This window comes from Phoxinus phoxinus (assembly GCF_949152265.1).
Source record: "Phoxinus phoxinus genome assembly, chromosome: 17".
Taxonomy (NCBI): Eukaryota; Metazoa; Chordata; class Actinopteri; order Cypriniformes; family Leuciscidae; genus Phoxinus; species Phoxinus phoxinus.
The window spans coordinates 17,993,300-18,017,959 of NC_136892.1; the positions used below are offsets into that span (position 1 = coordinate 17,993,300).

At 37.0% G+C, this 24,660-nt stretch overlaps 3 protein-coding genes across 6 annotated transcripts in view; 2 read left to right on the forward strand and 1 right to left on the reverse strand.

The window, feature by feature from the left end:
- The window catches only part of arhgap32b (Rho GTPase activating protein 32b), a 112,409-nt gene extending 100,546 nt beyond the window's left edge, over nucleotides 1-11,863 (forward strand). For all 3 annotated transcript variants that reach the window (XM_079586097.1, XM_079586098.1, XM_079586099.1), the window contains 2 exons: nucleotides 3,801-4,390; nucleotides 8,220-11,863. In XM_079586097.1, coding sequence (XP_079442223.1) covers nucleotides 3,801-4,390; nucleotides 8,220-10,451 — 2,822 coding nt within the window. In that variant the 3' untranslated portion in view covers nucleotides 10,452-11,863. The remainder of the gene's footprint in view (nucleotides 1-3,800; nucleotides 4,391-8,219) is intronic.
- A 1,710-nt stretch (nucleotides 11,864-13,573) lies between these two features.
- Nucleotides 13,574-14,518, reverse strand: anapc13 (anaphase promoting complex subunit 13). Of its 2 annotated transcripts, none has more exons than XM_079586107.1 (3): nucleotides 14,403-14,518; nucleotides 14,189-14,294; nucleotides 13,574-13,896 (listed from the first exon to the last, which is right to left on the reverse strand). In XM_079586107.1, the coding sequence occupies exons 1-3, from the start codon at nucleotides 14,465-14,467 to the stop codon at nucleotides 13,771-13,773; spliced, it is 297 nt and encodes a 98-aa protein (XP_079442233.1). In that variant the 5' UTR covers nucleotides 14,468-14,518; the 3' UTR covers nucleotides 13,574-13,770. The 2 variants fall into 2 exon arrangements, with proteins under 2 accessions (XP_079442233.1, XP_079442234.1); XM_079586108.1 differs by having other exon boundaries at nucleotides 14,392-14,432.
- A 416-nt stretch (nucleotides 14,519-14,934) lies between these two features.
- On the forward strand, nucleotides 14,935-17,803 carry sc5d (sterol-C5-desaturase). The gene is made up of 5 exons (XM_079586106.1): nucleotides 14,935-15,156; nucleotides 15,477-15,693; nucleotides 15,777-15,909; nucleotides 16,249-16,349; nucleotides 17,056-17,803. The coding sequence occupies exons 2-5, from the start codon at nucleotides 15,484-15,486 to the stop codon at nucleotides 17,509-17,511; spliced, it is 900 nt and encodes a 299-aa protein (XP_079442232.1). The 5' UTR covers nucleotides 14,935-15,156; nucleotides 15,477-15,483; the 3' UTR covers nucleotides 17,512-17,803.
- Nucleotides 17,804-24,660: the final 6,857 nt, after the last annotated feature.

The window sequence follows — 24,660 nt, forward strand, 5'->3', positions numbered from 1 at the left end:
GTGTATATATATTTATCACAAAATTAAATAACACACGCTATTTAGTTTCTCAGTTTATCACGTAAAAAATATTTAACGCAATTAATGCAGCATCCGTTTTTCTTTTTGCCGTCATTCTTTGGCTAGCGTTACAATATGATGACCCTCTTATCCATGCAAATGCTTTTAAACCACGCACAGAAAGCCTCTTTAGACAGCGCTCGAATGGACAAAAACACAAAATTATGCCAAAATGACCGTTTTGTTGAGTATCCCTGCAAGCACAGTTAAATTAAGTCTTAAATTAACTTTTTAAGTTGTGAGAAAATGGGATGCATATCAGATCTGCGTGATGTGCTTCAGCGGCAGATCTTAGTGACAACAGCCAAAAAACCTGCTGCTGTGATGTCTGCTATTTAATGTTAATCAACGAAAAAGAGAAAAGCACTCCCTGCTCTTGACTGAATAACATGTGTAGCTTTGATAAGGATTGATCTATATTTAGTTTATGATTTATGTAGTGAAGACTGAAGTTTTTGATAATTTTATTCCGTTTTTATATCCTACCTGTTAGACCTACCTAAAAATCTTAAAGCACTGTTTACAAGGAAAACGAGGGAAAACAATAACTTTTTGTGCATTTTGACCGGGCAAGTAAAAATCTGAACCGGTCTGACTGGGCCAATAGAAAAAAAATGTATCCCTGATATATTGAAGGGCACAGGTAAATGTGACATTTATTATAATGGGTTTATGTAAAGATTGTTTTAAGTTCACTTAAATTAAGTTGTTTTATTATTTAAAGCCTAATAAATGTTAAAATTGAATAGCTTTTAATTATACTGTAATTATGAATGGCTATAATGAATGGATAAAATTGAGGGGGGAAAAAATCAGTAGCAGTATTGGTATCGGTGATGCCTTCTTTCATACATAGATGCCATTAAACAAATATAGGCTACTGTTTTTGTTTCTACATTCATTTGGAGATTACATGTAAAATTATTACAATATAAAAATATATGAACTTTAATATAGGTTTTATTAATCTGGGTTAATTACAGAAAAATTTGCGTTTTTATTTTATTTTTATTTATTTTTTTATCGATTTGACATGCCGATACAGCAGCTGCCGTATCAATTCTGTCGTGCTTTTGAATGTAGCTAATTATCACGTGACGTCAATTGGCGCCAATTTTAGCAACGCGAGCAGCAGCGCGAGACATTCAAAATGGATAAGAGGATTTTGCCACCGCCGACAAAAGTAAAATAAAAAATATGGGAGAATTTTGGGTCTTACACTAAACTGGAGAGTCAGACATTAGACATGAGTCATGCGATATGCAAGAACTGCAAAACAAAAGTGAAGTACTCCGGCAACACGACAAACCTCTCTCTGCATATGGCAAGACATCATCCAGACCAGCCAGCCCTGGTTGCAGCAGACACCTGTCATCTCAGAAGCAGCCAAAGTTGCCTGATGCTTTATCTCAAAACTCCCTCCCACGTCTCAGTGCTCTCAAAAGATTACAAATGCATTAATGTGCTTATGTCAGGATTTATAGCCATACAGCGTTGTCGAGAATAACAGCTTCAGACAATTGCTTCACGAGTGTGAGCCACGCTACACAATACCAACACGTTAGTTTTTAACCGAAGCGGTTATTCCCCGGTTGCATGATGAAGTTCAGCGAGACGTTCTGCTGTCACTCTCTGCTGCACAGAGAGTTTAACTAAGTTTAATTTAAGTTGTTACAGTTTTTGCTTTTATGGAATATGTTAAGTTTTGTTTAGTCATTGAGCATTGTTGACACGCTTCAGTGTCTATAACTATAATTGTCATTTCAGTTATTGAGGCAGAGACTTTAAAAGCCGAAGGAAGAGCTTTTTAAAAAAAAATTTTTTATAACTGTTATAACACTGGTTATTCAATAAACAGATAATACAGGGTCCCCGCGGATCCTTAAAAAGTATTAAAAAGTCTTAAATTCGATATTTAAAATTTAAGGCCTTAAAAAGTCTTAAATTCTTATTTTTACTTATGAAAAGTCTTATTTTTACCTATGAAAGGTCTTAAATTTTAGATGACACTTTGACGACGTATCTAAATGCTTTCCAAATGAAAACTATCTAATTAGCGTAGGCTACATATTATTTTTATTATTCTATCTTTGTGGATTTGCTTGTTCACGTGACAATTCGCGTCATTTACGGCAGCGTATTAGCCTGCGTCTGTCTCCTGCGCGCGAGAGAGGAGAGGATAAGAGATCGAGTAAATGTCAGTTCAATAGTAAGTTCATTCTTTGTGCTTAGGATTGTCTATGAACTATGATGATATTGTAAGCATTGTTTTAACTACGTACGAGGCACCGTGAGTTCGAGCTGACATCGCGTTTGTCTCTCATGCTTGCTTTCACTGCGTGATGTGTCAGTGCAGTTATGTCCCCAAATGAGTTTTTGTCTTATTATATTTATATCATGTTATGTTGTTATATTAGAATATCACGAGCAAGAGTGCCGTTTTCCTGTGCACAATTGCAAATGTGCTATTTATTTTATACAACAGTTAAATTAACAATGTGTGTTACTTTTTATATTGTCAATATTGTTCGTTTCCCCCTTTATTTCGCCGACGAGAATTTCATAATGAAACTGTAGTCCAACAGACAGCGATTCTATTTTAAAAACTGAAATCCGCGTTTTGAACGAATCATTTGATTCAATGAATGAATCGGCCGTTTGAACAAATCGGTTGAATAAATCTCCAACAACTCGCTTATTAAGACAGTGACTTACTGCAACCTACTGGCGGGTTTAGTTGCATATTTAAAGTACCCTTTAATTAAAATGTTAAAATTATAAATAATTTCATATTTAAATATTGAATAGCTTTATTTATGCAATTGCAAATTAAGTGTAAATATAGTAATGCCAGTTCGGATGCCGCTTTTCTGTGTCACCTCTGCACTGCAAGGATGATTTTGGTACGGTCTTATTCTAATAGAATTGAATTTGAATGTTAGAATTTGACATAAAAGGTGATGCATACCTCTAAATATGTTTAGAAATAATTTCCATATTTAGGTGAAAATGGCCCTGGAAATCAATTTAAGGTGGCAAATATTGCCCCTTAATATTTTTTTTTATTTCAGTCACTACTGTGAACTGACCACTGCATAGATAGAATATGTTAAATATGAATATCTTTTTGAGTCTGCTGTCAACAACAGGCCTAAACCAGCCATGGTACCAGTACAAAATCAGTAAAATATCATCTAATTATTATCAACAAAACTTTGAAAATATCTAGATATATTTTTGTTAATATTGCAAACCCCTAATGTACGGTATTAATTTTGATTTCTTCAGGTCTTAAAAAGGTCTTAAAAAGCCTTAAATTTGACTTTAAAAAATGTGCAGATACCCTGTGTTACTAAACTCTGCTCAAAAGAAATGTAAATTCCAAATTGATACATATTGTATCGTGGCTTTATTATCGTGATGCATTTCGTATCGTGACGTTGGTGATACACAGCTCTAATATATATATATACACACACACACTCTAACATGTCATTGACCCTGATGCTACTGTGAAATGATCCTCAAAGGTACACTGTTTAAATTTCATAAGATAATGATTTGATTTTTCAGGTTTAGTTCACCAGGCTTTTACCAGTAACGCTTTGCATGAGTGCCTTCAATGTAGAGAAATCTGTCCACAATCAGTAGAAATTTAACATTTCCCCTCTTACCTTTCTCGTGAATATTAGCCTGCCTGCCTGCCTTGTTTGAGTTCCCTCTGTTTTGTCCATCCATAGGAGCTGTAGTTCTGGACTCACCAAAGGGCAATGTCCCTGTCAGCTCTGTGTCCCTCATCCCTCCCCCTCCCCCACCAAAGAACGCTGCCCGCATGCTTGCACTAGCTCTAGTTGAATCTGCCCAGCAGGCCTCCATTCTGTCTCAGAGGCAATCCTCTGGACCCCCTACACCAGTGTCCCCTCTTAAGCCACAAGAGTTACTGGACACCCTGAACTGGCCTCCTGCTCCTTCCTTGTTATCACAGCCATCCCTGGAGGAAGCTGCAGTCTCAAAGATATCCGCTCCTACGTCTTCACCACCATCCACCCCACCTGGACAACTAACTCACTCAGTCAGTCTGCACCTTAACACAGCTGATAGTGGGAAGCCATTTAGCATTTCCTGCAACAACCAGGATGTTGTCTCACCAGAGAGCCCAAGCCAGAATGCTATGCATTCTAGTCAACCTTTTCAAGTTTCTCAGACACAAAAAAGCCCAGAGAGGCAGCAGCCTGCTGTGGGCCAGACCCCTGTGTGCACAGCCAAAACCACAAGCACCACACCAACTATCAGCAGCAAGGATGCTGTCATTCAACAACCCAGCTCTGAGGTAAGTAGTGGCAAATGCAGGGATGTCAGTCGCACTAGTACTTAGATACCAAGACTAAACGTTACATTGTTATAAATATTCATTAGGGCTGCACGATATTGAAGAAAAATGTGATATCCTATAAGGTATATATGTTCAATAAGCGATATGATAATGGTTTAATTTTGTAAAATAAATTAATTATTTCAATATAAAAACTGAAAATGATATTACCAGCAAACATGTTTCACATTCTTTTTGTGACAGCGAGCATCCCTACAACATCTGAAAGTGAACTGCAGTTTTTTACTTAAGCATTAGCTACATAAAAATTAGGACTGTCACTAACGATTATTTTGCGATTACTCGAGTAATCCGATATTTTTGTGGTAATAAAAATAGACCTAAGCCTTTAAAATGACCTAAAATACATACCGGTATATAAAAACGAGGCAATAATATTTGGTTCAAATAAAAGTATCAAAAGCAAGTAATTATATGGTTTTATAGAACAACACTGCTTATATTGTGTATATCATGTAGTTAACAATCATAATATTTACATTATGTATTTTAACAAATGTTATAATATAATATGTATACATCAAAACATGCAAACTCAGAGCAAGGGTTTAAACTTCTATTTTGAAATCGCGATGAACAACAGTTTGCATATTTAAAAACATAAATGATTTACATTTATAAATTTAATGAAATGGTCCACATTGCGTTCCCAGATGAACGTTATAAGCAACCCAAACTCGCAGCATATGCAGAGATGGAGTTTGAGACTTGCTCCACGCATGTAAATAAGTTCATGTGGAGTAGCATTTACTGTGAACAGAGCCACTCTGATGTAACTAATTTAAGCGTGAGAGTGTGTGTGTGTGTGACCCTGGACCACAAAACCAGTCATATCCTAAGGATTTTTTGCATAAAATGAATATTTAGAATTTTAACCCATAAAATGTATTGTTGGCTATTGCCAGAAATATACCCGTGCACCTTATGATGACTGGTTTTGTGGTCCAGGGTCATATATATATATATATATATATATATATATATATATATATATATATATATATATATATATATATATATATATATATATATAATATATATATATATATATAACCCTCAGGGCATATATTCATTTGATTGAATTGCAGCCTATGTGAATTCACAATAGCACTATGCTATACTATGGTTTTTAAATGGTTTTAATACATTGTGCAGCCTTAGACACAAACTAATGGTGCGGTTCGTGGATTCTCGTCCTTGGAATGTGCCACTTCTGGTATTTTGACGGTTACTTGGCACGGGTAAATTGCAATAGAGGATTTTTTTAAATTGAGTGCTCTAATTTAATTGAGGAATCGTGACAGCCCTAATAAAAAAGTAAGTGTCATTTTAACGTCTGTGTAAACCAGGGGTATTTTGGATTTCAGGTAGGCCTACATTAGATTTATTCAACAACAGAAATTGAATAATCAAATGGAAAAATAAAACACTGCTTAGTCTATTCTTATTAAAGCTATAAAAGTTATTCCGTCAAGAACAGAATGTGATTTTCTCTTTTGTTTTTTTATTAATATTAAGCACACAGACTGAAGCAGGTTTATTAGGCTGCTGTCACTTTAAGAGCTGCACAGATCCCATATATTGTTACACACGCAATTTCTTTCTCAACTGTTTACTCCACTTAAGACTTAGCTGACTGTGTTTACATGAATACTCACAAAGACGGGCATTTTGACATAATTTTGTGTGTATATGGCCATATACGCTGCAGAAGAGAACTGAAATCAGGATTACGCAAGAGACAGCTTCCTGTGCGCGTGAGTAGGCACTACTTCGCTTATTGCGCCTAATAACATTAAGCATATCACATGTATGTAACAGTCATGTGTCCAGTCTACTGTGCTGTCTGCGTTGACCTAAAACTTAAACTTTTTGTAATCTTTTGACGTATTAAAGTAATTCAGTTATCGTAAGCCATTGCTATATGTATATCTCAATATGTACACTTGTGATATTGCTATCATTTCAATATATCGTGCAGCCCTTATATTGATCATCCAGGTCAAGTTCAAATTTCGAAGAGCATGTTATTAACCCTCTCAGGTCTGAGGTGTTTTCTGGGCCCTGGAGATGTTTTGACATGCCCTGATATTTGTGCTTATTTCTGTTACTTGTAACATTTTCATGGCTAAAGTCTGATTACACTGTATTCAGCACAAACTGAATGGGTTTGTAAGACATGTTTTGTGTAAGAAAGCTGTATGCGGGGAGGGCGTGAATCATACACTCCATTACTATAAATCATTAAAAAGGAACACCCAAACTCACAGCGCTTGCAGAGACCATTTACTGAAGTGATCGAGCTGCACCTCAATGTGAAACATTATTGCTAGCACATTATAAACATCAACTTTTAAAGGAACACTCCACTTTTTTTGGAAATAGGCTCATTTTCTAACTCCCCTAGAGTTAAACAGTTGAGTTTTACAGCTTTCGAATCCATTCAGCCGGATCTGGCGGTAGCACTTTTAGCATAGCTTAGCATAGATAATTGAATCTGATTAGAATGTTAGCATCTCTCTCAAAAATGACCAAAGAGTTTCTATATTTTTCCTATTTAAAACTTGACTCTTCTGTAGTTACATCGTGTACTAAGACCGACAGAAAATGAAAAGTTGTGATTTTCTAGGCCAATATGACTAGGAACTATACTCTCATTCCTGCGTAATAATCAAGGAACTGTGCTGCCGTAGTTACTCTAGGGGAGTTGGAAAATGAGTCTATTTCCCAAAAAAGTGGAGTGTTCATTTAAGTAGATATCCACAAACACAGTATTTAACAGTAAACACTGGTCTAAACATTCTAATATTCACTGTTAGTGTAAACACTCATACTAGCCTACTTTTATATCATGCTGTGTTTTATATAATATAGAGCATTAAAACATCCTTGTGTCATACATGTATATTTATTTAGTATTGAAAGGTTGCCTACTTGTCTATAGTTCATATTTCAACATGTTTCCATCGATTTCATACATTTTAGTCTGGCAACAGTTCAACTAGTACAATGTGAAGTTTATGCAACAATAGCACACTAACTAATATAATAGAGAATGCATTTCTTACCTTAAAAATCTTTCTTATCTTATAATAAGATTATCTTATCTTCTGTGGTAAATCCAAGGTAAACTCAGTGTGTCTTCCAAACTCAATGAAAAGCAGAGTAATGATTAACTTTGATGCTTTGTTTTGAGGGGATGGGGGCGTTTACAGGTTCGTGTTCCTTGTGGACTATTAGCATGTGAATCGCTTGTGCGCGCGTGGGTGTGGTCACATTACGGATAATGAGAAGACGCTTGAGAAACTGTACCTTGTTGGTTTCTTAATCAGAGAATATTTGTTCTATATTACTTAATTTAAAAATAGACACTTCAAGCTTTTCAGAATGGACTTCACACTGAGACGGCAGAATGTGCATCATGTTTATTTTCTTTACTTTATGAAAAGCACAACATTTTGGTACACAATTCGAAACTATTAAATATCTACTTTGATTTTTGTCATACAGATAAGTGTTATACATTAATAAATTGAGTTATTTGAGTCTCTTTCGCACTGATAAGAAAAAACGTGAGCTGATTGACCCCTGGGGGCGGGTATGTTGTATAACATTTCAGATTTGCCATATTGTATCAAAATTGTTATCAAGAATAATTCGATCATTAATCTGGTATTGGTATTAGTAACTAAATTCACAGCACATGTAAATATCAAAGGAAAATATGTAAGATATCTAACCGTGTTTGTTTGGGTTTAATCCTTAGATCCGTATGACTGAAACACTCCTGCCACTGAAATCCACAAAGGCGGCAGATCAACTGGTCGCAATTCTTCAGCCTCAGCCTCAAATACAGATTCAACCTGATCCCTCGTTTCGGTCTCAACCGCAAGTTCAGCCTCATTCTCAGTCACAAGCACAGCCTCAATTTCAGCCCAGATCACAGCCCAATGCTAGAGTTGCGCCAACCTCGGCAGCACCTCTTGATCCTGTGGAAAAACCATGGGAAGCCATAAAGCCTGTCCATCCGAAGGGAGATAGCGCTCCTCAACACCACACTCAGGGAGTGACACCGCCAACACCCCCTGTTCGCTCGATTGAAAGTAAACTAGCAATGGCGGCTCTCTGCAACACTGAGGCAGCAAACCCCGCCAACTTTCATTCCATCTTGGAGACATCAATGAGGGGCTCAGTGGAGGAGACTCCCCCACAATCTCATCCACCTCACCGCAGGTCTTCCACTCATCAATCAGGTTATATTTACCACTCAAAAGGGGAGGCCGCCCTATTGGAGCCCACCGCAGAGGCATATTACCATCAGCGGGTAACCAATTCTGGTCAGGCTACAATAGGGTACCATTACCGGCCAGAGAGTGTTCCACCTCACGTTTCTTACGTGTCGAAATCGGAGCCACAGATTTCTTACAGGGGCCACGGTGATGGGCGATACAATACGATTGGACCCAGGTCCTACCACCAGTCCATCAAATCTCGTGGCCCACCAAGAGGTGAGTACGTTTCTCCAAGTTCAGGGCACCACTCCCATGGCTACAGCCAGGTAGATGGACCTACAGTGTACCCAACAATCCGCAGGGTCCACTCCCTACATGTGCCCCCCACAACTATCCGCTCAGTGCCAGTCACCAGAACTGAGGTTCCACCAGATGATGAGTTATTTTACTATCAGCGCCCAGTCTACCACTGCAAGTCTCACCAACCGCCCTCTCAAGCTGACTATCATGTCACACAACTGCAGCCTTACTTTGAGAATGGAAGAGTTCAGTACCGCTACAGCCCCTACTCTGGTTCTCATGTTCTGGATGCCCCTTTCTACGATGTGGACCATTATGGTACGATCCGTTTACGGCATGTCCATTCCTTCAGTGGTCGGGACAGTGCCCCTCTCCTTCGATCTGGAGCCAAATCTGGAGGCTACCACTACCTTTCACGTCATTTCATTCCTTTAAAGGAGCATAGCTTCGTAAGCAGGGACATGCCACCTTACGGTGGATCAAAGGGAAATATTTACTTTGCGTGGGACCCAGAGGAAGCAGAGAGGCTTCGCATACACTCTATCCGCAGGGAAAGCAGAGCGAGGCAAAAGGTGAAGGGTTCTATTATGTCTCAGTATGACAATGTGGGGCCCTACATGCCAGTGGATATAGACATGTTACACTTGCGCAGCAAATCAGATCCTGGCAAATCTGTATTGATGACCACCGAAAGCAAGGAGGCGAGATACAATATTGTTCCTGGATCTCAGCATCCTCCCAGGCACTTGGTCTCCGATCCAGATGTCCTGTTGTATATGGAAACAGAGAAGCACTGCCAAGGAAATGGAATGGGGGACAAAACCGCCAAACAAGGCAGCTCCAGGACCTACTCGTCCATCCATTCACATCAATCGCAACTTCCACCACGAAGTCTGCAGCACTTACCAGAGGGTAGCCATCTTGACCCCAAGTTTGAGCCGGGGGAAAAGCAACTGAGCAGTAAACATTGGCAGGAACACTCGGAGAGCAGGAGTGCCCAGCCTCGTTACGAAAGGTCCGATTTGGATCGCCACATATGCAGGGTTAAAGCCACAAGCAGCGCCAGTGAAGATGAACAAGCAGCTCCTGTGAAGCCAGCTCCTCCACCCAAGCCTGAGAGATCCCATAGTGTTAGAGAGCGGCAGCATTACAACCTGTCTAGTCTTCCCGCACATTTTCCGGACAATTCAGATGGAGACCACAGTGGATCCTACTCCCATCAGCCACAGGGGCAAAGACAAGGCACTGTTACTTCACAGTCACACTACGACAACCTGGATGACTACCATCCGGCACCTCCGTCCCAAACCCCACTAGCTAATCGGAGTGGTTCTAGCACCTATCATAGCCCTGGTTTCTCAACTCCACACAGTAACCGTGCATACTCCACAGCCTTAGGACAGGGCGCCTTCATACAAGCTGAGCTTTCAGTGCAGAGGCCAGAGACGGAGATTAATGCAGAGTGAACAGGCATTTAATGACAAATGGGATAGATTTGGAACATTATTGTAGGTGTCAATAATAATTATAATAATTCGGCAGCCTCTGCGGGACAGTGGACTGCCGCCTGACTGTTTACATTCAGTTTCATTTTTTTTTAAATGTGCAAAGAAATGTTAAAGACTTTTTATTGAACTGAATGTACCATAATTTCGGTTGTTTAAACATGGAGATATAACTTGTTATATACTGTAGATACTCTGCGATATTGACAAATGGTACATAAATCATAACCAGATGTATATCTGAAATGATGTATATCTGAAAAGTACTACTGGATATAAGGGATTCTTTAGTTCTGTTTTATTTCTTTGAAAAGGTCTGGGATGGGGTATAAATGAAGTGTAAAGGTTTGCATTTTAGAAATGCATGTAATCTATCTTTTACAGAACAGTTCTGTGTACCTTATTGTGTACTTTCTGGATGTTACAGTAACAGTGGAAAGGAACCCCTGTTTAAGTCACCCTACCTTAATTTTACACTTAGTTTACACAACTAAATTCTTAATTTTCTGCCATCAGGTTGGAGGCCCAAAATGTGTATTTTTCATTTTGTCCAAACTGTGCCATTACTATTGCTTATGATAGGGTTTAATAACAAGCAACTGGATTTCTTTCTTCATTTGAAAACTTGACAAGGTTTGGCTGAACTATGCTTGGATAGGTTGCTCTATGTTGTTTGAGGGACCAAACAATGAATGCGGATTTGATTGAAGAAGTATTCATGGAGGTGTTGGAGAATGACTGAAAGTGAGAGTGCCTGTGAAGTGACTCGGACACATTTCTCTCCCCTTTCAGAGAAATCTGTTATTGAAAGGGAGCTTTTGATACATTAAGTGATTAAAATATGTATCTGACTGATTTGAGACCAGTGCCATACTTACATTTTTGTAACAAACTGTATTACAAAATTTCACATAGATCCATAACTTTTCTTCTGTAAGGGGAACCACTTTCCTGAAAACCCATTCATTTCATTCTGCTTAACTTTGTGCTTTTACAATGAGGACAATGTACATTGCTCTCAGAATGATTGTCAGATGGAGATAAATCTATATTTTAGTAATTTAAAAGGACAGTTTATGATCAGTGGACCCAGTTTTGTTCTTTTGCTAAGTCATTGCATGTTACCGTTCTGTCAGACAGTAATTATTATTATTATTGCGTAGCGATAACTTTAAAATTCATGTTTGAGTATTCAAGTGAGCCCAAGCTCACAATGGCATAATTTGTACGTTTGTGGTCGATTCCCTGATAACATGTTTTTGTGTTTTGCCAAGTCTTATGAAGTTCATTCTCATTTTGCCGGCATTTTTATGATTGACAGTTAATATGCTGTGTTTTTTCGTTTTTTTGTTTGTTTGTTTGTTTTAGACTGTGAAAAAAATGGTTGGGTGGCTAGTGTGCAAAAAAAATAAAGGCATTCATATGTAACCTCTATTTTATGGGACCAAACTGAAATTTTAATGCAGCATCTCCATGCCTGCATTCTCCTCATGAGGACTTGACCCTAAACATTAGCATTAAAGCCTCATGGCCTAATTTAATCAAGCTTTTATTGCCCTGCAGTCTGTTTCTTTTGGCCTCGATGACATTTAGTCTTTGAATGCACATTTTTTAGGTAATAATATTTTCTTTTCAAGTATAGTTTACAAATAAATAAACGTTACTATTTTTCTCTGTTACAAATACTTCACACAACATAAATCTGTAATATAATACAGCTAGTCTTTATTTAATTTGGCTGAGAAATGGATTGTTGTATTAAAAAATCTCAATCAAGATTGCATTTGATATGTTAATCTCAAGCCATTGTACTGTAAGTTTATAGCTATTTGGTCATATTCCCCCAAACATACACATCTGCCTAAGGACCCACCTAGCTGAACACATATTTCTGTAATACCAAGAAAGTATTATCATACATGTTGGCAATGACTGAAACATAATATGCCCGCAGTTAGCCATGGTTCAAATATATTTGTGATAACACTTGGAGAATTTCAGTGTCACCTTTGAACCCAAATAAAATTAAGCTTAGCCTGAGAAGGAATGATTTATTGATTCCATTCTTTACTGCTTATATATTTAATTCAATTATTAGCTATTTCATGCTTGCTTACATTTATATTTCCAGTGAATAATTGCATTTGAGTTTCATATTATGTGTGTTTTAATACAACTGCAGTATAAGGATGGCTGTCCCTGCAATCAGTCTAATGTACTCTACCTTTCAAAAATTTGAGGTCGGGAAGATGTTTCAAATTTTGTACGCCACCGTTTTCATCTAAAAACTGAAAACTTTTCTTTTGTGCGTTTCAGCCATTCATTTAAAATGCAAGTTTTTGACAACGATATGGTTATCGTCTGTGTAAACTACAAAAATGCGAATTTGTGAAAACTGTGATGTCACATGCATGCGTTTTACATGTTCTGTCTAGGTGTGTAATATTTCTTTACTAGTGACATCGCCAACTACTGGCCTGCCATGAATAGTGTTTTTAGTAGTTTTCACAGATCCTTCTAAACAGGGATCGTTTTGACATTGTTTTCTGTTCAAGAAAAAAAAGCTAAAGAAAAACGTTTGTTTTTAGTACATCGTTGTCGTGTAAACGTACCCTGAAAGTCTCATGCTCACCAAGGCTGCATTTTTTTTATAAAATACACTAATATTGTGAAATATTACAATTTAAAATAACTTTTTATATTTTAATACATAATTTATTCATGACAGCTTAATTTTCAGCAGCCATTATGGTGTCACTTGATCCTTCAGAAACCATTCTAATATGCTGATTTGGTGCTTAAAAAACATTTATTGTCCGTGTTATTTATTTTTTTGAAACCTTGATTTAAAAAAAAAATCCAGATTCTTTGATGAATAGAAAATTCAAAGACCAGTGTTTGAAATAAGAATATTTCCTAACATAAATGTATTTACTGTCACTTTTGATCAACTGTAGGTGGCAACTAAGAAAACTGAAAGAAGTATTGTGCATTTTAGATAACTAATCTGAAACCTTGAATATTTTGTAAATTGTGAGAAAGCCAAATGTCTGGCAGTTTAAACTACTAGCACACAACTCAAATGGATTGATACTGCACTTTTAAACATTTTATTTAGTTATTTTCATATAAAAACAATGAAACCTTTTTAAAGAAAATCAGTGGCACAGTTATTTAATGTCATATTTTCAGAAACGAGTTAGAGTTCTTTCTATTATAAATAAATCTTGGATCAGATCACCCACAGAAGGATCAGTTGGAGAGAACAGAGCCATCCCGTCTAACTGCCGATGTTTGGGGTGTTTTCATGCAAACTTTGCAGGGCGAGATCTAACCACTTCATCTCTTGTTCTTTGACTGACTCTGTTGATCCGCCGTTGTCTTGTTCTGCTTCTGGAAGTTCACTCTTTCAGGAGAAGAGAAGAAGAGTTAAATCATCATACGACAGGCAATTTATGGAAAACATAAATATAAAGTGCTTAAAAAGTCTAATTTAAATATATTTTCACGTGTGAAATAGGTGTCTGATCTGACTATGTTCTGCAAATGAGAAAAAATAAACGGTAAAAAAAAAAATCATTTGATGTGCACATACCACTGCTGACTACAGTACGCGCCAAACATTGCCATGCTAAATTTTGATATACGTAATTCGGAAGGCACATATCAAAACTGTATAACGTTATATGAATTCTCACCAGTGGGATCGTCACATCCTCATATGGCAGTCTGTCTTCTCTCCAGGCATCGTCTGTGAGATCAAGAACTCTTCCATCTCTCTGTACTTCACTGTCCATGATCAAACTTTGGTACACAATCAAAAGATCAAACTAGGTTAAATCACCGTATCGTAAGTTATGTTGTGTATGGAGTGCAGTACAAGTTGTGACCGTAAGAATACCAAATCCGCACAGTCTTGTGTTGTTTGCAGCCGTTTGTTGCGTCGCTCTCTGATGACGACATATTATCCTATTCATTAGACAACTCCTACTTATATTTGAGCATATAGTTAGACATTCTCTGATATAGTCGATGGTGCTCCTGGATATACGAGTAAAACCGAGTAATCGCAGGGTTTCTTTAATTTACTTTAATTAATTTGTAACGCCATATAGCGATGTACGATTTGTGAACAGATCGTTTCAATACATCTGTTAAGCCGGTTCATAAACCCCGTCTGATTGAATCTTCCACGAATTGTTACGAACAAGAGACGCACTAGAAATATTTTTACGTTTGCATGACAATTCTATACAGAGTTGGTTTTACTTAACGCACAACAACTTTTCAGACAATAGATGTAAATTAATTTAAGTACTATTAAATAAATTGAAAATACAAATTATATTTGAATAAAAAAATTATATATTTTATGAGCTGACTCATGGCTACAACAAAATGAACTTGAATCTGTTTCAACCGGTTCTTTGAGTCGATCTGTTCAAAAGAACCGATTCGTGGGAAGGAGTTGGACTTCCTAACACTAACGCCATGACCAGATTTCGCATTGACCAATGAGATGTCAAAAACGGGCTCGCGCTGTGAGGAAGGGAGCCGCCATTGGCTGCGTCTGTTTGTGTTTCTTCCGTGAAAGCAGAACCTCAGGGTTTTAACCTCAGTTATTTCCTTCTCTGACGTGTCTTCAAAAACAACGTTACGGTTACAGGTGAGCTGATTGTTTCCTACAATTACAGCATTTGCTTTTAGTTTTGAACATCTATTATCAACAACAACATATACGTTTCATTCATGTATAATCTTTTTTCTAAATCATTTTGTCTTTGGGAAGTACAAAGTTATTGTTTAACGTTACAATATTCAATATTGGGGAAAGTGCACTTGAGTGTTTCTTGTTTTCCCCCCTCTTTTTTCCGTTTATTTTATTTTTTACAGTACAGCAGTGATGCTCAAATGATTTAATTTGAAGCTGCCTTCTTTAGTCACATTATAGACAGTTAATCACACTTCTTCTGGCCATCTTTTAAGGTCAAAGATGGACCTTGTGTTGAACGTTGCAGATGATTACTTCTTCACTCCATATGTGTATCCCTCATCATGGCCCGAGGACGAGCCTCTGCGACAGATCATCGGCTTGATGGTGGTCACCAACCTGGGTGCTGCAATCTTATATCTAGGCCTGGGTGCTTTGTGCTACTTCTTCGTTTTTGACCACAAATTAATGCAACACCCTCAATTTTTGGAGGTTTGTTTATGCATAGTCTTTTCTCATGTTTCACACCAGAGGCAAGAATAAATATGTTTCTTTGTTGTTGTTTTTGTCAACAGAACCAGGTGCAACGTGAAATAAAGTATGCTTTGTGGTCTTTGCCCTATATCAGCATACCCACTGTAGCATTGTTTTTTGCTGAGGTCAGAGGATACAGCAAACTGTACGACAGAGTCGATGAATCCCCCCTTGGTAAGAGAACAGAGCTGTGTTCATAAATGCCAATCAAAGTTTGCGCTAAACAAGTGCTACATGGACAAAGTCTTTGCTTTGTCAAGTGAGTTATAGTTATTCATATAGGCTATATATAAAGCGGGTTATGTGGAAACCACTTACTGGTACTTTCACACTTAAAACAAACCTACACCAGACACATTACAATTGACTGAATCTGGATCCAGCAAACTGACAGCCCTAATTTTAGTAAGTGCCAGTGATGCAGTCTGTCAGATATGCTTGAGATAATCATGTTGCTATATGGGCATTAACTATTTCATACTATTTATTCTTGTTTTTTGTTTTGTTTTCCAGGTTGGTCAGGGCTTATTTTCAGCATGGTCTCTTTCCTGTTTTTCACTGACATGTGCATTTACTGGATCCACAGATTCCTTCACCACAAGTTGATATATAAGGTATTTAAGATATATGATAATGCAAGACATAGGCCTAATTATATTTTGGTTTGACAATGGGTAAAAAAAAGAGGAAAGAAAGGAAGTAAAGAGTAATATTACAAAAAACAGGATTATATTAAGGACATTAAAAAATGTATTAGCCAATTAAAACAATATTCCCAAGCAAACATGCTTTAAAAATTATGGGAAAGTAAACTTTAAAGAAATAATCTATTTGTATTTTTGAACAGTGTTATTTAGTATTATTACTATTAATTTTAGTTTTAGCAATTTTATGTGCTTTTTTTTTTTCATTTTTACTAATTTTTGCTTTTTAAATTGCTCTAAAGCTTTAGTTTTGTACTAATACATTAACTGATTTATTTCAGTTAGTTGCAAACTTTCTCTTTTGTTAAGTTTTTCACCTGATATTTATATTTTATTGTGAATTTGTTAATTTTATCCACCATGTTAACATCCATATTATGGGTACATAGTAAGAATGACCCACCTGTACGGGTCACGATATAACACATATTTCCATATTTAAACCCATTCTGAATAATTGTGTAGATTTCCCCCTACAGAAAACATGAAAAAAGTCTATATTCTATGTCTTTGATCAGGTATCAAAAACATGGAAAATAGACCTTTTTCATGTTTTCTGTAGGGGGAAATCTACACGATATAATCATGTTTTTCACCCTTTTCCCTTCATATACAGTATTTTCACAAACCGCATCATGTGTGGAAGATCCCCTCTCCGTTCGCCAGCCACGCTTTCCACCCCGTGGATGGATTTCTTCAGGGCCTACCGTACCACATCTACCCCTTCTTCTTCCCTCTACACAAGGTTCTGTACTTAGCCCTGTACGTGTTCGTCAACATTTGGACCATCTCCATCCATGATGGGGACTACCGCGTGCCCAGCCTGATGGAAAAAATCATCAATGGGTCAGCTCACCACACTGACCACCACCTCTTCTTTGACTACAACTACGGGCAGTACTTCACCCTGTGGGACCGCATCGGAGGCTCCTACCGCTATCCTTCAGCCATGATGGGGAAGGGGCCGCATGACCACATCAAGAAATTGATGGCAGAAGGGAAGCTGAGCTCAGACAGCTTAAACGGCCATACTACTAATAATAAAAATGGCGTTCATGTCAAGAAAGAGTAGGTAGGCACATAAAAGCTTCATGAATGGGTTTCAAGGTAAGATTTCTGCTCTTAAATTATGTCCTTAAAGCTGCAGTCCGTAGTTTTTTCTCTTTGTCGCCATCTATGCTCGAAATCTGCAATTGCAGTCATTCACGGAATTATCAACTTCACGTGGGTTGTGCCTCGGCACGGCACAGCGCGGATTAATCCAATGTTTTGAGGAGAATGTGCGGGTGTCAGTCACCGCGCTGTTGTGGAAACTGTCATTCGGAATCACAGATTCTATTTTTTGGAAGTATGACCAACATAAGAATTTTCACCGGAAAATGTAATCGGAACAAGTAACATCCACTTTTGTTCTGACCAACTAGGGGGTTAAAAGCATTGCAGTAAATCGCCCTGATTAAATCTAACGATCATTTATCATATCACGTCAAACCGCTCAAATTATACTTTGTTCTCAAATTGTTAATGTTAACAACATCAGCATTGCGTGACTACATTTAATGCCCTTCTGGTATTTATTGCGTGACTACATTTAATGCCTTCTGGTATTTATCCTTTTTTTCGAATGGGCCCTGTTGCAATCTCTTTTGTTTTTCTGTCTTTTAGCCACTCCGAAGTCTTTTGCATTTTACAACGGGTGAATCTCCAGTTGTCACTGGTGATTGTCGTTTGAACATTTCTGGATCCACCATCAAATTGATAAGTTTAATTGTATCAAGTGCTGTGAGAAAAGGATATAAATCTCCACCTCCAACAACATAACACGCAATATAGCCTACTAGCCGAGACTCCTTTTTTATGTGTACAGATGTTACGTAATGACGCAAAGACCGGTTTGAACCGATCTAAGGCAAGCAGATGGTTTTGAACACTGGCTGGTTATGTACTTGCTCAACATTTATTTAGGATCATTTTAACCCCAAAAAGTTACGGACTGCAGCTTTAATACGTCCTTATTTATGAGACTCTGAAACTCTACTTAGCACTAAAATAATCAGTTATGCATACAATTGCCTAAAGGAAGCAAAGACAAAATGATTCTATCTTTGCCAAATAGAAACATTCACTATGGTTACCCTGTTGGTATTTTTGCCTTGCCTTTGTGTAACCTAATACGAATGACTTGAATTAACAGGCTTCTGACAAGTAAGCGTCTATAATTTTGCAATCATAAACATTCAAAGAATGTATGAAGATTGACAGGACTATCCCTTTACTCATTCACCTTTCTAGCAGTACGCCGTTGTTAAAGTAAACAAGACTCTTGAGTTCCTCCATAGCTCTGTTTATCTATGAACTTATCAATGGTTCAGAGACCATGTGAAGGTTTTTACTGATCTAGTCATCTTGTTTTAAAAGCGATTCTGTGGTTTGCTTTTTATATGAAATTCACATTCTTTCCAAATAAAAAAAGTAGCTGTATATTTCACTGGTGTTGTAATATTGTACACGGAAATCTGAGGTCAAGTCAGGTAATGTAATTAAGCCCAATTATGAATAGAGAAGAAAGCTATATTGCTCATGTTACATGATTGTTGATAGTGAACCTTGTAACTTTGAAATCACTGGCATTTTATTGTCCTTGGTAGCATAGCAACAGTTCATGTGGCGCATCAGGGCACACACAAGAGGGTGCTGTTGAATCACACATGATTCTGGTATTTGTGATTGAAGAACCAAAAGGTGCAGAAGAAATGTAGTTTTATTGACAAACCAAAGTGGTGAAAGGGACAATATTGCCAGAATAACTGTTTCCATCACAAAATAACAAATTTTTTTTCTTGTTAACTTCATAAATGTTAAACAAACAAACTCAAATTAAACATGTTTGTTCTTCTTTATTTAAATGAGGAGAGAAACCTCTAGGCAATGCATTGTTAGGCAAATTTAATTCATGCTCCTGTTAAAAACATCCTGGCAAGCTAATTAGTGGCTATGGCAACCGTTTATGATTTTTATGAGTAATGCGTTGCCACAAAGGTTCACATTTGAACTATATTGTAAAGGCCGTTGAATCACTTGTTGAAAATGCTCGCAAACTTTGATTAAGGTGTGTTGGGGGAAGGTAACTTTGTGTGAGGTGTGAAACTACAGCCCAGATCATTTGATGCACATGACCGTTTGAGTCATATTTCCTAGGAGAAAAATTGAAGTGGGCTAGCAGGGTTCCTTCGGGTTTTATGCTGTAAATATTAGAAGGCATTATGTTTTTAATGAATTTCCTTAATATAAAGTAAAGCACTTATGTTATAGCATAATGTGTAATTAATATCTGTTATGTTTGGCTAATTTATGTAGCAATTCTTTACTTGGCTTGGTGTCACAGTGTGTAAGTTTGCCACCGTGCTCTCGTGTATATGTGTGCGTGACCGTGCACGTGTGTTTTAGACTGAGAGAGTTTATGAACCAAATAACTGAACTTGAAAATGGTCTTTTATTTCATGCTGGGTGAAATGGCTTTATTATACGGTGCATGTGCATGCAGGCGTGGGATGCTGGGTGACTCATTTGTATCCTGGCAGCTAACTGAGGTACAGGAACACATCATTTCAAAGTTCACACTGTGGGTACCACCAGAAGCACTATTGCTTTGTGCACAAACAATGGCACATTTTCTTACCCATTATTATGATCGCGCGGAACCCAAAGAGGAAATTAATCATTACATTTCTGTCTACCTGGAATAATCTCCACCCTTTATTTGAATCGGTATCATTGCGTTGCTGTACTGCAGCTGTGGCCACTATCTTTCAATTACAGCTCAGACCAATGCTCATTCTGTTGGGCTTCTAATGATAACTCCAGGCTGTTTACAAATGTCCCTTCCACAGAATGTATTTCCACACAAATTAATAAAACGAAATAAAACCTTTAGGAAATCTTTTCATTTCATTTGTATGAAATCATATTTTAGATGTACTGTGGTTGATGCTGATTTGTTTTTGTTTTGAGCGGAAAGTTTTTGCTGCTAAGTTTGTGTGTGTGTGTGTGCGTGTGCGCTGTAGTCAACGAATATATAATTTTAATTGATGAGAAATTGAAGGTCCCCTATGAAACTATGTAAAAAACTGCCTGTATTTTGGTGAAGAACATTGTTTTGGTTGTGTTTCAGCTCTAGGTGACTTAGAATAATACACAATATAATGCTTTACAATTAATCTGTTCTACATCTGTTGAGTAAAATACCTTGGCTTACTCACCTTTACGTCGCTTTTACATTTCAAATCCCTCATCTCTGAAAAGCCAAACCAGTGCTGATTCTCATTACGAGCTGTCGCATTCTTTTTGTCAGCAGACGGTAAAAAAAAAAAAAAAGGATGATTCCCCTGAGGTTCGGAATTTATCGTAGTTACATAGTGTACCTTTAAGATATTCAAACATTATATATGAATTTAAACATGACAACTTTACCAAAAACACCGATCCATTTTAATTTAGTTTTTTTTTTTTTTTTTTTGGAAACCAGATTTTTCTGGTGGACGCCACAGATGCAGCTTCTGTCTCGCTAAATTGCAAGTACAAAATAGGAGAGTGTTGGAAATTACGATTATGTAACAATTCAGTATAAAGTGGCTTCATAAATTGATTAAATCATTTAATTGATTTTGTAAAATTGACAAAAAAAGTGATGTACATTCTTTGTTAATCAATGCTAAAAAAGAAACTTGCTTCATTTATTTATTTAAAAATCGTCATCATCATCATCATTTTGCTCTGCCAGTGATTTGAACATGCCCAGGAAGACTTAAACAAATTCTTAGCACATATCTTAGTTTGGGCTCACCTGTGTATTTGCGTAATTCTGACTTTATTATTTATAACTTTATTACTGTAATGCTTTATTAGCTGGTTGTCCTGCATCCTCCGTAAACAAGCTACAGTTAGTCCAAAATGCAGCTGCTAGAGTTCTTACTAAGTCAAGAAAATATGATCATATAACACCAATTTTATCATCTCTACACTGGTTACCTATTAAGTTCCGTATCAATTACAAAGTATTGTTACTGACATATAAAGCCCTAAATGGTTTAGCTCCTGTGTATTTAAGAGATCTTCTATCGCCATATATTCCATCGCGCTCTTTAAGATCGCTAAATTCGAGGCTTCTGGTCGTACCTAGGATATCTAAGTCCACTAAAGGAGGGAGGGCGTTTTCACATCTAGCTCCTAAACTCTGGAATAGCCTTCCTGATATTGTCCGAGGCTCAGACTCGCTCTCCCAGTTTAAAACTAGATTAAAGACGCATCTCTTTAGCCAAGCATTCACATGATGCATCTCATACCTTTTATACTACAGTTAAATCAGATCAAATGCATTCATATTATGAACAGCAGCTACGCTAATTATTTCCCATCTGCCTTTTTTGTTGTTATCTCGGGACGCCTGTCCCGAGATAACTCAAATAGAGTTCGTCAGCTCCAGTTATGTATCCAGCCTCTCATGGAGACTTCAGATGCCCCAACGCCTGTGATGAGACGACTCGACGCCTGTGAAGAGACGACCCAACGCCGGCGATATGTTATGCCCTAAATTTCATGATTAACTAACTGTATTTTGTGTGTATATTTTTGAAATGCATTTTCTGTAAAGCTGCTTTGAAACAATGTGTATTGTGAAAAGCGCTATACAAATAAACTTGAATTGAATTGAATTGAATTGAATTATATTATTTAAAACAGTCATGTTCATTCTAGACTTTTCTTTGGAAAACATTATTAGTGTACTGTTAGAATCTTTGTTTCTTTCCCCCCCAGTTTCACAGACATGGCTTAAGCTTATAGCCTCAGACTAAAATGCATGTTTGAGCTGTTTTAACTTGCGCTGGCATATCTTAAAATATGTCACATTGTTTGGTCTCAAGATGCACACCAGTATTTTTTTATTCTAAGGCACATTTATAAAAGCTGCTTAAATGTCCTAATTGAAAACTGTCTGTAAAACCGGGCCTTTATCATGCAACTGAAGCCTTTCTCGTCGTCAAACCGTTGAGTCGTGGACAAGACTGAATTACACTCTGCACACAATGTAACTGAAGCCTCTATACAGTATATGGCTCTATATTCTAAGCTTGAGCATAGAGAAAATAATAGCGTCTATTCAGTTTTTGATACCCTTGTCTCAACAAGATCTTGTCTTAAATGATCAAAATAAAACGTATTTTTGTCGGGGTGAACATTTCTATAAATACTAGGCTAAAAGCAATCTAGTATTAATTTAACACTTCAAAGGCGATATAATGACAATGGTGCCTTTTAAAAATAATGATTACTGTTGTCACAATGTGACAAGTGCTGATGGCATTCATCCCTGAGGATTATGATTATGTTTGTGTTATTACTGTATGTAAAAGACTGCCTTCTTCCCTAGTGGATTGTATGAAAAGCTCTTTTAGCTCTGCCTGCTTCATCAAAAATGAAAGGCCCAAAGCAAACACCTGAGGTTGTCTATCAGTTCCACTTAGATGAAGAACAATTCCTCTTCCTTTTTTAGCACCGCTCTTATAATGTGACGAAATTGGAGGTGTCATTTTGAATTTATTATGAGCATCAAACTGAAACGGAATGGCCTCTTTTGGGGGTTTGTTTGTTTGTTTGCATTCACAGTTGTATACTTTTATTTCTGATTCAGTCGGTGAGCATCTAATAATACTAGAAATGAACTGCCACGCTTGTTTATTGCTAGCACAGGACTGAACTACTGATAAAGAGGGCAACATTCACTATCATGATATCCCTGAGGGTGCATGTTGCTCATGGATTCATAATTAAAAGTGCAGATTTGCATTTTTCATAAAATGTTTAAACCATAATTCAGTTAATAGTTCACTTAATGCCCTCCCTATAAAAATCAATTCTGCGGCCCGTGCTGTTACCCAGCAGAATGGTGTTGCTAGACTGATAATTTAGTGTATTCACATTAAATAATAACTGCGTTATAAGGAAAGAACAGCATTTACACATACTTTTTACGAAATAGCATTGAATTAAATCAGTTATTCAATTTCTTTATTAAACCACATGTTTAATTATGTCTGTTGCAGTAAATAGCTTAACTATTACAATTAATTTGCATCAAGATACAAAAAGCAATGAAGATGAGTCATGGTCACAAGATTAAGCTGGAATAAAATATTGTGCACACAATAAAAACTATCTTAATTATTGAGATTTATGCATTTAAACTGCATATAAAAATTCCACCCATTTACAGTAGATTATGCTGTTTTAACATACACAACAAACTTAATGTGATCATGTCATATTTGTCAGTCATACATACATTAAAGATTTGTGTAAGTGCTAATAAGCTGAACGTGTTTTAAATACACAAAAACCATGTTGAAATATTTATCATCAATAATTAAAATTTTAAGTGATTGAATATTGATTTTCTGTCACTTCCACGATGTCACTTTGTAAAGAAACGCTACGCGCCTATAGACTTAACATTTATGTATGTGCATGATGTCACCGTTTTCACAAATTCGCGTTATTGTAGTTTATACAAAGATGATAACGGCATAATTTTCAAATACTTGCACTTTGAAACCATTTTCAAAAGTTTTCAGGCCCCCAAAACGGCATAAAAATTTCAGTTTTAGTTTAAAGCGGTGTAAACTGTAATCTAAATGAATGGAAATTGTATATGCAACTCAAACACCTTAAATTTAGGCCTAAACATTTCTTCAAGTGCAGTAAAAAATGCCTCATTTTCGAGTTAAAACAAACTAAGACAAAAAAAAAAAAAACGTATTTATGCCAATTTCCCCATTCAATGAGACCGATAATAATCAATACCTTCATATTCAGTGTTCAGTCAGAGCATTTTCTGACCGGATTTTGAGTTAGCGCAGGATAAAAGTGACATAAATTAGCTTACAGGGAGAGCGTGATCAGCCTGGCAATTCTGGCTATTTCCTCCAGTCAACACTGAAACCTGTGAGGCACACATCATTCTTTAATATCCACTCTAAAAAAAAAGATCTCTCCACCGCGTCAGTAGTGCGCTTCCTCACAGCAGGGGTGGCAGTCTCAATCTGAGGGAATTCTGCTTCTGGCGAGATAACCTTCTTAATGAATAAGCGAAGACATTAAGAAGTGACAGAACAAAGATGCCGCGCTGCTTTTATGTGGGAACACAGTTTGCATATTGTTTGTGAAT